Source organism: Chinchilla lanigera, unplaced genomic scaffold (assembly GCF_000276665.1).
Source record: "Chinchilla lanigera isolate Chin_1 unplaced genomic scaffold, ChiLan1.0 scaffold00021, whole genome shotgun sequence".
In the NCBI taxonomy this organism is placed as follows: domain Eukaryota; kingdom Metazoa; phylum Chordata; class Mammalia; order Rodentia; family Chinchillidae; genus Chinchilla; species Chinchilla lanigera.
Window position 1 is genome coordinate 12,062,850 of NW_004955422.1, and position 12,267 is coordinate 12,075,116.

The following is a 12,267-nucleotide window of genomic DNA, read 5'->3' on the forward strand; positions in this document are numbered from 1 at the left end:
CTGTTAAAATTGCGAGGGTGAAGCCAGGCGTGGTGGCTCACACCTGTAATCCTAGCACTTGGGAGGCAGAGGCAGGAGGATTGCTGTGAATTTGAGGCCAGCCTGGGCTACACAACAAGTTGAAGGCCAGCCTGAACTACATAGTGAGACCCTGTCTCATAAAATTGTGAGGATGATCCAAAGCTTGGGAGCCTGGGATGAGCGATCAGGGCAGGCTCTGGTGATCACCTGTCGCTGGCTTAGAGCAGCTGAGGAGGGAGTGCCGGTCTTTTCCCTGGTTGGAGAACTTAGCTGTGTACCAAGGGGAAAGGCAGCAGTGACAGCTCAGGCCCAGGGTACCAGAGGAAGCGGAGCATGTATAGGACTGGCTTCCTGCCCTGGCCTGGCGCCCACTCCCCAGCCTAGTTTGAAAGGAAGGACGGAGGGATAAGGCATCAGGAAGGGCTGGGAACACAGGCAGGAGCCAGGAGGCCAACGTGGGCTGTCAGCAGAGCCACCAGCGGTGAGGGGCGGGTGCCACCTCCCTGGGACCCGGGAGAGGAAGCCAGCCATCCATTCTGATCCATTCTGGGCAGGGCAGGCTGGGTGCCCATTGAGTCATGAAGCCAAGATTGGGGGCCGTGAGATCTATTGGCCTGTGAAGTACTCTGCCAAGGGGCTTTCACCATGGGGTACTCGCTCGGTTGGGCAGAGGACAAGAGGAATCCGTACATCAGTAGTGAGTGGACCCCACCCCCTGCTGAGTGCCAGAGCTGGTAGGGAAAGGGGGAGGGGCACTACATGGCCAGGGTGCTGTCCCATTCTGTGGAAATGGCGCCCCCTAGTGGCACATAGGTTGACTTTGACAGGTGCCCCCCTGGAATCTGCACCCCAGATAGTGGCAGTCTCTCCTTGCTCCTGTCAAGCTGTCCTGCACCATGCCATGGGCCTTGGTGTCACGCAGGCCCCCTGGGATGGTTCCTCTCCATAGGACTCACGGCTACTACTCCTGCCTGAGCGCCAGGCTGGGGCAACCCTGGCCTGGCCTGGTCTGGCCTGGTCCAGGAAGTCAGAGGCCCAGTGAGCCCCATTCTAGCTGGGGAAGTGACAGCTGTCCACTACACAGTGTGGTATGCATTCCTTCAGCTGTTTTCAGGGTGACCCCGGGAAACGGGTGCTACAGGTGAACATAGGCTCAGGGCGTTTGTGTGGCGTGGTGAGGTAGCCGCTGCTTTTGGCAAAGCTGCATTTGGAGCCTGGGTCTGTGAGACTCTTTCCTTTGGGTCCTGCTACTGAGGAGACAGTCTCCCCTCTACAGAGAGAACACCCCGGCTCCATGGCTGAATTCCTGGGAGAGGACAGGAGTCCTCGCTGTACATGTTAGGAAACCCCTTCTCTCATGGGCCACCTGAGGGGGGTCTGCTGATGTCCCACGACTGAAGTTCTCCAGACCTGGGAACAGGTTTCTGAGGAACGAGGGGACAAACTGGGGTCTCTGTGAGTGGAAGAACCAGGTCTCCTCCACCCCTCAGAGCCCAGGGGCTATGGGATGACCAGCTTTGTGGCTGTTTGCTGAGGGGTCTCTCCGGCCTCCGGGCAGTGCCTGACCTCTCTCTGCTGCCCCCCAGGCCCTTCATGCTGCTGCCACCGCTGATGGAGTGGATGCGGGTAGCAATCACCTACGCCGAGCACCGCCGCAGCCTCACCGTGGACAGCGGAGACATCCGGCAGGCGGCCCGGCTGCTGCTGCCAGGCCTGGACTGCGAACCCCGACAGCTCAAGTAAGGGACCGAGGAGGAAGGCGGGCCGGCACCATGCGCAGCCTCTGCCCACTCCCTTCAGCTTCCTTCCGCTCCTGGTGGCTGTGGGGAGTTGGTCCGAGACGGGGCTGCAGCACCTCCGAGCTGCTCTGAGGGGGTCCTCTGCGAACACCAAGGTGGAGGGTTAGAGCAGGTCCGGTCTAGAATGAGCTGCACCTTCTGCAGCCCCTGGTGTTGTCCGCAGAGCAGCTGCATATGCAGGTCTGGAGGGACACAGCTCACACTGGGACTCTGGATACAGGGGAGGGGCGGATGTGGCCCCCTCTGCTCTGTGCCTCTAATTGCCACAGTTTCCCTGAGCACTTCCTGGGGGCAGGCCCTGCGAGGGCCCTTCCTTCCAGGTGTCAGTCCTTGTGACAACGCTGGAGAAAGGACTCCGATGCCCACATGACAGATAAAGAGGCTGCCGATCAGGGAGGAACAGTAGCTGGCCTGCAGGCGGTCAGCTGGTACATTGACTGGGTCCCTATTTGGGCCCTGGTCCCCAAGCTTGCATTCTCATGATCTCTGACAGGAGCCCTTCCAGGGAGCTCCCTCCGGCCAGACCTGGCCCATGAGGGCCTTGGGTCTCTTTGTGACCTCTGCCCGGACTCCAGGTGCAGCCTCCTCTCTCTGCATGGCACATGCCTCACTCTGAGACCCAGGCGGAAGCCGCCCAGTGGATGTGTATTGTGTGCCCTCCAGAGACCAGGTTTTACCTGACGGTCCCTGGTAGGCTGGGGCAACTGCCAATGGGATTCTAGGCCCCTTCCTCCATGGCTTTGGTACTTCTGGGCATTACGAGGGAGTCTTGAGGAGAGACAGACAGAGGCAAGAATTAGACTGGCACCGCGATCATCTCATAGGCAGGCCATGTCTCCTCCTCCTCAGGGTGCTCTTTCCCCATAGCTTGGGTAGTTGGGAGTTTGTTCCTGACAGGTGATATTCCCGAAGAGCACGGCACACTTCCTCGGCCTGATTAGGAAAAAGCAGAAGCATGTTCTTCATGTCAGAGAACGTGGCGGGTGTGAACACGATTCCCAGTCCTTCCCCACCGCGGCCACCCTCGCTGCACGGGTCGGCGCAGCCCAGCCGGGCCAGGCCACTGAGGTGCAGGCTCGCTCACATACCTCTTGCTCTCTCCCGGGCAGACCCGAGTGCTGTTTCAGCTCCTTCCGGAGGCTGGATGCCCGCGCTGCTACGGAAAAGTTCAACCAGGACCTGGGATTCCGCATGCTCAACTGTGGGCGGACAGATCTCATCAGCCAGGCCATCGAGGCCCTGGGACCCGACGGCGTGAACACCATGGATGACCAGGTGATTTCCCAGAGCTCTGCTAGGCTGGGCTTTGGGGCCAGACTCAGGAATCCACAGTGCTAGAGCTGGAGGGAGAGTCCCTGTGTGGTAAAGCTGAGACATACTCAGCGCCGTGCTTCCCAGAGATGAGCTAGCTACCTCCTGCTGCAGGAGGAGTGTGAGCTCGGAACTACCTGGGACCCCTTGACAACCTCGGTCACGTGGATTCCCCTGGCTGAAGGGCTGACGACTGCCCCAGATGGCCAAGGCTGGGAAGAGTCCAGAGGTATCAGCCCCACATCGAGCTACGGATCGTAATCGCCAACACGCAGGAGTGTGTTGTGCGCCTCCAGTACCAGGCCCATCGAAACCCCAGCCTTCCTGGAGCTGACATTCTAGTGTGGAAACAGACAATAAGAAAAGCACACACCCATGGGGCTGGGGATTTAGCTCAGCGGCACAGTGCCTGCCTGGCAAGCGCAAGGTCATGAGTTCGATTCCCAGTACCAGGGGAAAAAAAAAAGCACATACCTGTAATCCCAGCACTCTGGGCAACTTAGCAAGACCCTGTCTCAGAATTTTAAAAATGAAAAAGGGCTGGGAAGATAGCTCGATACAAAGGCCCTGGGTTCCGTGTCTAGTACCGCAAAGCGAAAAAAAGAAACACACATATAATGCAGAGTATGTTAATAAAAAGTGCTAAGGAGTAAAGTAAAGTGGGAAAGGGTAAGAAATATTGGCGGTGAGTGACAACTTTAAGTGGAATTAACTTGAGCTCTTTGTGTTTGGATTGTTCATACGCACAGCTAGTACACAGCATTTACTGTGTTCCGGGCATTATTCTGAGCGGTTTGTGTAGATTACTTATTTAATGAGAGCAGCCCGATGGAACAATTACTTTGCCATTCTGTAAACGAGGAACTGAGGCACAGAGAGGTTGCTTTACCTACAGTCACACAGCAAGTAAGGAACAGAGCTGGGGCTGGCAGAACCCGGGCGGCCTGACTCAGATGCGTAACCACAGCGGAGCAGCCCGTTTGTGTATTTGACTCTGTTTTGGGAGCCGTGACCGTGTACATGGTGGCACTGCGTGGTTTGGGAGACCACACAGAAGCGTGGGGAAAGTGACATGACCACAGAGGGTTAAGCCGTGCTTTCGGATGAGATGACAGCTCAGTGCGGCACTGGTGACGTGTTAAGCGAACAGGAGGCCAGAGGGCGGCCGGGGCGGGGTGAGCAGGGCTGGCAGCCTCCTGCCGCAGGGGTGGAGCTGAGCCTGAGGGAAGACAGGAGTGGGAGGCATTCCCAGGAAATCGGGTGACCCGGGCAGGGCTGGGGCGGGGAGACCGCAAGGCTGGAAGGGACTTGGGTAGCGGATGTCACACAGGCCCCTCGGTCAGGGCAGGTGCGGGCTTCTCGGGAGCTTCACCCAGGATGCAGGGGCAGCCGTGAACGTGGCTTCACGTGGACGACAGCACAGACAAGCTGCCCTCCCTCTAAAGAGCCTCCGTTTCCTCGCCTCTTGGCGCAGGGAGAGTTACCTGCCACGTGGGGTGTTCTCGCGAGAATGTCCATCTGGCATCTCGTAAATGCTCAATGAACGCTTGCGCTGGTTTGCGCTGCCAATACACATGCGATGGTGACATCCCCGACCTCTGCTCTGCAGCTTCATTAGCCTCCCTGTGCCCAGAGTGGAGAGGGAAATGGCCCTTAACACAGCCTCTGCTCCGCAGCTCACAGCCCCGTTTAAACTCTGAATTTTGCAAAGATGCATGGAGAAAAAAGAACCTTAACCGTGTCGACGGGGATAAAACAAAGCCCCAGCTTTGTTGTGTTGCCCTTGGCTTTTCTCTGAATGCTCCACCCTGTTGCTCCCTACCCCTTGGTATTTATAGCCTGCCGTGCGGGTAAACAGCCCTCTGCCCCATGATGAATCTCAGGCCATTTCTTTATCTTTGAGCACTAGACAAGGATTTATGAGTTAAGGAGATCTTGTCTACACACACACAACCTAATAAATAACATCGCAGAACGCCGGCCGGACAAACGCTTGTCAGGATCCAGCTGTGGAACACGCGCTTCCCACCCCGCCTGTGCTATTACAGGCCAGGGGGAGACCCGCTAAGCACCCGCTAGCCTGGGGAGAGTGGGATGCAGCTTCCAGAAATCCCCGGATGGCGCAGCAGCGCAAGATGCTGGCCAGAGGCTCCCCTTCCCCGGGTGACGCCCCGAAGCATGGGCTTCACAGCCTACATGGACCGGGGGATCCAGTCATTCTGTCTCTTGCTAGTCATGTGGCCCTGGGCAGTTAATTCCGCATCTCCGCTCCTCACCTCTGAGATGGGATAATAGCAGGAATAGCACGAGGTGAATGAGACACTACATGTAAATCTCCTAATACAGATTCCTCATACAGGCACGGGCCTGTGATGGCTTGGTATATGACTATGTAACAGGAGACACTGGTGGTGGTATCTTATTTAGTTAGCTTACTCCGTGTCAGAGTGCTTATACACATTAACTCACACGGCAAGCCTCTGAGGCAGACACTGTCCCTCCTTTAGAGATGACGAAACCGATGCCCCTGTACAAAGTTTACAGTTAGCTGTGGCAGAGGTGGCTGAGTATGGCTGTGAGACCTGTGCTTCCCACCCCTCTGCCATCTGCCGTGCTTGTGCTAATGTCCCCTGCTTACCCTCCTGGTGTCCTGCGTCCAGGGGCCCGGGAAGCATGAGGAGGAGAAGGGCTGGGAGGAGCAGCTGGATGGAGGGAGAAGCTGCGTCCGGGGTTCCCGGGCAGAGGCCTGTGGGTACCTGTTGGGTTCAGCATCCGCCTTTGGTTCACGCAGGGCATGACGCCGCTGATGTACGCCTGTGCTGCAGGGGACGAGGCCATGGTCCAGATGTTGATTGATGCGGGAGCAAACCTGGACATCCAGGTGAGCCAGGCGCTGAGCCAGAGGCTACCCGAGTCTCTGGCGGCCGTGGTGGGTGCGATGTTTTGGGCAACTGGGTAGATGTGTCTCAGAGTCTAGAAATACAAGATGCAGAGATTTTCCTCATGATTTGCCTGAGAGGGAACAAGCTAAGGGGCATAAGTAGAGAAAACAGCCCCCTTTCTGTTTCTCTAGCACCTTTCACCAGCCTGTTCCCCACCATCCCCAAATACTGCTGGCTCTGCCTCCCTCTGAGGCCTGAAGTGCTCCCTGCTCTGCCATTTTGCCCATGGCAGACATCACTAATGGAGCATCCAGCCTTTCCTTTGGAGCTTTGTGCAACAGTGCTCTGGGAAGACATTACCAATCAAGTTGAGTTGAGCTGGCTCCTATTCACTATCCCTGCAGGGCACCCTCCTAGCGAAGGTGCCTCTGTCACCTGCCCAGAGATGTCACCTACCCTGGAAACACCAATCACTCGTTGTGTTTTCCAGGTTCCCAACAACTCTCTCAGGCACCCCTCTGTCCATCCCGACAGCCGGCACTGGACCTCGCTGACGTTTGCTGTGCTGCACGGACACATCTCTGTGGTCCAGGTGAGCTCCTGCCAAGGGCACAGTGTGTCCCCCGCTTGTCAAGGGGGCTGGACCCTGAGCATAGCCCCAGCCTCAGCTGGGAATCAGAGGTGCTCTTCAGGCTGGACTCCCTGCTCAGCAGGGCAGCACCCACCTGACTTTCCTGGAGAACGGCATTGGTGTAAAGATCCATGTAGCACTGTGGGATCCAGGCCCAGGCAAGCTACTGCACCGGGGTATGGTGCAGTGGGAGAGCGCCGCTTGGAAAGTGTAAGGCCTGGGTTCAAGCCTCAGCGCTGCTAAAGTAAAAAAAGACCCAGACCCAAGCAGGACAGAATCCCACGTCTGTGTTGCTCTTGGCAAGGACCTGTGCGAGTCTGCTTGGTCTTCTCTCAGCTCTTTCTGATCCTTCACTCCTCTTCTCTCTCATGAATCCACCCCAGAGCCAGCTCCACACTGTGGCCCCCACTGGGTGGTGGCTCTAGAAGACGAAGGTTTGGGCAGAGCTGCCTCCCACACCAGCGGGGGTACCAGCCGCACACCGCACTCTCCTCCCAGGCTCTTAGATCCCAGGGCCATCGGATTTCCCGGCATCCTCCCCGACACCACTGGAAGTCCCTGTAGTGCCCTCGTCCTCAGCTGGCTTGCTAGGCCTCGGAGAGCAGGGACCACGTCCTGGCCCACAGTAGGGACATGGCCACACCTGGCCTGCTTGGCAGCTATACCCTCCCAAGGAGCAAGGCAGAGTTGGACCTGAGAGCTGTGCCCTGGGCCTGCCCATACTGGGGCCCGGTTTCAACTCCATGGGCGGGACTCCGCCTCCGTGGCCCAGGCAGGGCAGTTTCTGACCAAGGAGTCTCCCACAGAGGAGCTGGAGGTCCTCGGGCTCCTCACACCTGGGCAGGCACCTGAGGAGGGTGTGTCTCCAGGAGCCTGGGAATTTCCCAGGCCTCCTCCAAGGCAAAGCCAGGCCCCACCCAGCTGGGGCTGCATGGTGTCTAGTAGCCCTGCACCGTTGTCCCCAACAAACCTGCCCTTGCTGGAATAGGGAAAGGCTACTCACTGCCCTGGACAGTGTGTGACATCCTACCCTGTTCCACCTCTTGGTAGCCCTGGCAGATAAGCTGGACCTCTTTAAGGAGGACTCGTTCTGCTGATCATTAAGCCCGCACACTGTGGCCTCATTTTATTTTACCTTGGTAATTCCACAAGGCAAGCCTTGCTCCCATTTTGCAGGTGGGGAAGACAGAGGCTTGGAGAGTTGAAGTCCCTCCCCCGGTCACTCACTGGCCAGTGGCCAGCACTGCACTCTTTCCAACACCTGCTGCCTCCCAGGGCCTCAGTTTCCCCCTGTAGTTTGAGAGTGACACTTCCATTCTGTCCATCCGCGTGAAGTTCCCCGAAAGGCCACTGAAGCCAGTCAGTGGGAAAGCATTGAAAGAGAGAAATGGCTGAATGGTTCCAGCTCAGTGCCTTGGTCCAGGCCTGCGGAAGCAGAGCTGGGGGTAACCAGGGGTTCTCTAGTTCCAGTTCTTTGGCCAGAGGGCAAACTGCGCCATGTCACACACCTGGAGAGAGCCGCAGCCCCACTGCCAACCCGGGCTGCCTCCGGCTCCTCCCAGACGCGCCCTGCCGAGCTGAGCGGTGAGTGGTGCCTCCCTCTGTGCCCTTGGTAGTTGCTGCTGGACGCGGGTGCCCACGTGGAGGGCTCAGCAGTGAACAGCGGTGAGGACAGCTACGCAGAGACGCCCCTGCAGCTGGCCTCCGCAGCTGGTAGGTGCACAGCCCAGCTGGGCATCCGGACACACCGTGCCCTTGAAATCCCTCCCTCTGGGCCCGGGGGGTGTCCCCTGGGCTCTATGGCAAGCACAGTGCCTAGCAAGGACAGCAGAGGAGGGCCCTTCCCTGTGCAGGCCCAGAAGGGGACCGTGGCGGGACACGGCCAGCCTTCCTCCTCCCTCGCCCCTGCCCACCACACAGCCCGGGCTTTCCGCAGGGTTCCCCAGCGTTCAGAGTCTGAATGCCCTCCCCCCGCCCCTTCCCTTTTGCCTCAGTGGCCCTGGCCAGCTGCCTTCTCATCGTCCTCAGAGCTCCCCCTTGTCTTCTAGGGAACTACGAGCTGGTCAGCCTGCTACTGAGCCGGGGCGCCGACCCCCTCCTCAGCATGCTCGAGGCCAGCGGCATGGCCTCCTCCCTCCACGAGGACATGAACTGCTTCAGCCACTCGGCTGCCCACGGCCACAGGTACCTGCCCCAGTGCCTGTCCTGGGTGACCCGGGGATGCTGCAGTAGGCTCCTGGGAGCCTGGATTCCCTTCCCGGAAGGCAGCAAAGCCAGGTCAGAGTGGCTCAGAGAGGTCCCGATAGCCCTGGAGCCGGGACCGTGCCTCCCAGAACCCAGAGCAACCAGTCCAGCTTTCCGGGAAGACAGTTACAGCCGCAGCTGCCAGGGCACACTTAGTGCACCAGCACTCAGCTTGGTGGGGGTCCTCCAGGGCCCATGGTGGCCTCGGGGTACCCGTCCACGTGGTGCATGGCTCGGCCAGGAAGATGCCCCTGGAGCAGAGGGTGGACCTGCCCGGGTTAAAACAGGGCGGCGGCAGGCCGAGGTCAGAGCCATTAGGCAGCAGTGCGGACAACCGGAAGTGGAAGATACTGGAGGGTAGAGACGGTGCCGAGAGGGCTGGCAGGTGGGATGCCTGCTTGCTGTTCCTGGGTGCCTTTCTCCCCCCATCCCACGCCCTGGGGCCTTTGTCTCTGTACAGTTCTCAGACTCCCTGCCCTCACCCACCTCCTCCCCAGGTACCATCTTGGACATCATGCCCAAGGCCTCTCCCCCTACCAGACCCTGCATTTGCCCCCTTGGCTCCTCTGCCTGTCACTGTCCCTCCGGGACACAGTACCTTTGGGACAGGCACTGTGGCACCTCACCTTCCCATGCCGCTACCTGGCACAGAGCAGGCGCCGTATGAACTCTAGAGCTGGCAAATCACCAGACGAGCTGACTATAGCCAGCGACCCCTGGGGGCGACCCTGGGTCCTTCCAAGGGGGCCTCTGGGCCATGAGCTTGGGAGATGCTCGGACAGGGGTCCCACCCAGGTGGCTGTGGCCAAGGCTCAGCCCCCAGCTGACCCTTGGGTCTTGCCTGTGCTGCAGCCACCCTGGAGCCACAGGCCATAGGGGCTGGGTGAATGAGGGGGGCCCATCCTCATTCTCCTCCGTGACTGGCCCTGCAGGAATGTCCTGAGGAAGCTTCTGACTCAGCCGCAGCAGGCCAAAGCGGACGTGCTGTCCCTGGAGGAGATCCTGGCCGAGGGAGTGGAGGACAGTGATGCCTCGAGCCAGGGCAGCGGCAGTGACGGGCCGGTGCGGCTGAGCCGGACCCGCATGAAGGCGCTGCAGGAGGCCATGTACTACAGTGCCGAGCATGGCTACGTGGACATCACCATGGAGCTGCGGGCCCTGGGTAAGGCAGTGCAGGCGCGCGCGCACACACATTCGAGCACACACTCACTCCCTCCTGCTCGCCAGCAGGCTGCAGAGGGCCAGGCCTAAGGATAGACCGGACCCCAGGGCAAGGACATGCTTCACCACGACAGGAACCGCCCTGAGCCTCAGCACTCTGTCCTCAGGCCTGCCCTCTGCCCCGGGCACAGCGGGGAGTCTCCGAGACGCCCTGAGGATTTGTACACGAGGAGTCACGTGCCTGCTGACTCCTCAGGTCTGGGAGTCTGGCCTATTTGTGTCCCCTTGGGAGGTTGACCAGACAGACAGACAGACTTGAGCTAGACCATACTAGCTGTGCACCACACAGCCTCTCCTAGTCTCAGTTACCCACTCCTCTCTCCGCACTTGAGTACTGGAGACCCTCAGCTAAGAATGGGATGATGTCACCTGAAGCATAAGCCAGTGCCCCTGGGAGCATTTGGTCCATGTTATCACAGGCCGTGTGCACAACCTCCAGGGCTGGGCCAGAGGGCAGCAGGGCGGCCTCTGTGTAAATGGCGGTCACTCCTACCTGCAGTCAGCATCCCCAGGACACTGACTCATCATGTCCCTGGGGAATGCCACCAGGTCTTGCTCGATCCATAGAGCCAGGCTGTGTGGGGAGGGGGCAAGCTATCACTTTACCAGGAATATGACTGGCTTTTGTCATGAACTTCACACATGGTTTTGAATTACACTACAGCCCTCTGACACCCTCTGGGGAGCTGGTAAAGTCGTTACATGCCCCAGATGTGAGCCAGTGGGAAACCCCTGAGACAGGACTGGGTTCGTTCCCAGCTTCTGTCTAGGATGGAGGTTGGGGATCTGCCTTGCACATTTTTGGGGGGCCTCCAGGTCCACCTGGCCACCCCTCCAGAGTTGATGGGTCTCCCTAGCAAATGATTCTACAGGTCAACATGCAGTGGTCAAGAAACCCCCATGCTTTAGAGCCCGAGTTCCTGCACTTGTGCTGACCTCAAATCTCCCAGCCCTGCCAGCACTGCCTGTCAGGCTCCACTGCCAGTCACCGAGCACACGGTGACGGGGCAGGCAGCAGGGTGCGTGGGGCACAGTGCTCTGCAGACATCAGGGCATCGAGGGACCCCTGCACATATAATCTTCAAGGGAGCATTTGATAAGATCAATGACGCCCACCCTTCCCGCCTGGGCCAGGTGTCCCCTGGAAGCTGCACATCTGGCTCGAGTCTCTGCGGACCTCGTTCTCCCAGTCTCGGTACTCGGTGGTGCAGAGCCTGCTGCGGGACTTCAGCTCCATCAAGGAGGAGGAGTACAACGAGGAGCTGGTGACCGAGGGCCTGCAGCTCATGTTCGACATCCTCAAGACCAGCAAAGTGAGTGTGGCCCAGCAGCCCCTCCCCCGGGCCCAGGAGCCCACAGTCACAGACCGACACCCAGGCAACACACATGGACGTCCACACACACACGCAGCCGCGCAGCGCCTGGCTGCGGAGGGCAGAGGCCATGGCTTTGTCTGTGCTGGAGTCTCGCCAAAAAAGCCATTTGAGGAATCGCTGATGAAGGAACCGGCTCTCTTGCTAAGCCAGCTCCAGCAGGAACAAAAGACAGCGGCCGCTCTAATAGGGCCTAGACCTTTGAAATTAGCCTGATGTAACTGTAAACAGACGACCACAGCGGGTGAGCTGACGGCCCCTCTGCCTCTCCCCCCACAGAACGACTCCGTCATCCAGCAGCTGGCCGGCATCTTCACACACTGCTACGGCAGCAGCCCCATCCCCAGCATCCCGGAGATCCGGAAGACCCTGCCGGCCAGGCTAGGTGAGGCCTGTCCCCTCCTCCCCAACACACCCGCTCCTCTCACTTCCTGCCTCCTCCCCTCACCATGTCTTCCTTCTCCATTTCTAAGTGTGAAGGCCCTGCCTCAGTTTCTCACCTTTTTGTCCTGCCCTGCCCTGCCCCAGCCTCTTAGAAACTCCTGCAGCGGACTCATGGGCCACTTCCTGTCTCTCCCTGTTCACAGATCCTCACTTCCTGAACAACAAGGAGATGTCGGATGTGACCTTCCTAGTGGAAGGAAGGCTGTTCTATGCACACAAAGTCCTCCTGGTGACAGCTTCCAACAGGTAGGCAATCTGGGATGACGAAGTCCCTGTCCTAGAGATGTGGGGCGGCTCAGTTCATACCACGGTAACAGACGTGGAGCAGAGCGGCTGGCAGG

At 59.0% G+C, this 12,267-nt stretch overlaps 1 protein-coding gene across 1 annotated transcript in view; it reads left to right on the top strand.

Annotated features, from left to right (window-relative positions):
• Abtb2 (ankyrin repeat and BTB (POZ) domain containing 2) overlaps positions 1–12,267 on the top strand; it is a 169,088-nt gene that overhangs the window by 149,516 nt on the left and 7,305 nt on the right. Inside the window, exons 4-13 of the mRNA XM_005384147.2 lie at positions 1,608–1,760; positions 2,930–3,095; positions 5,923–6,012; positions 6,504–6,605; positions 8,261–8,357; positions 8,693–8,828; positions 9,821–10,050; positions 11,244–11,422; positions 11,762–11,867; positions 12,070–12,172. Coding sequence (XP_005384204.1) covers positions 1,608–1,760; positions 2,930–3,095; positions 5,923–6,012; positions 6,504–6,605; positions 8,261–8,357; positions 8,693–8,828; positions 9,821–10,050; positions 11,244–11,422; positions 11,762–11,867; positions 12,070–12,172 — 1,362 coding nt within the window. The remainder of the gene's footprint in view (positions 1–1,607; positions 1,761–2,929; positions 3,096–5,922; positions 6,013–6,503; positions 6,606–8,260; positions 8,358–8,692; positions 8,829–9,820; positions 10,051–11,243; positions 11,423–11,761; positions 11,868–12,069; positions 12,173–12,267) is intronic.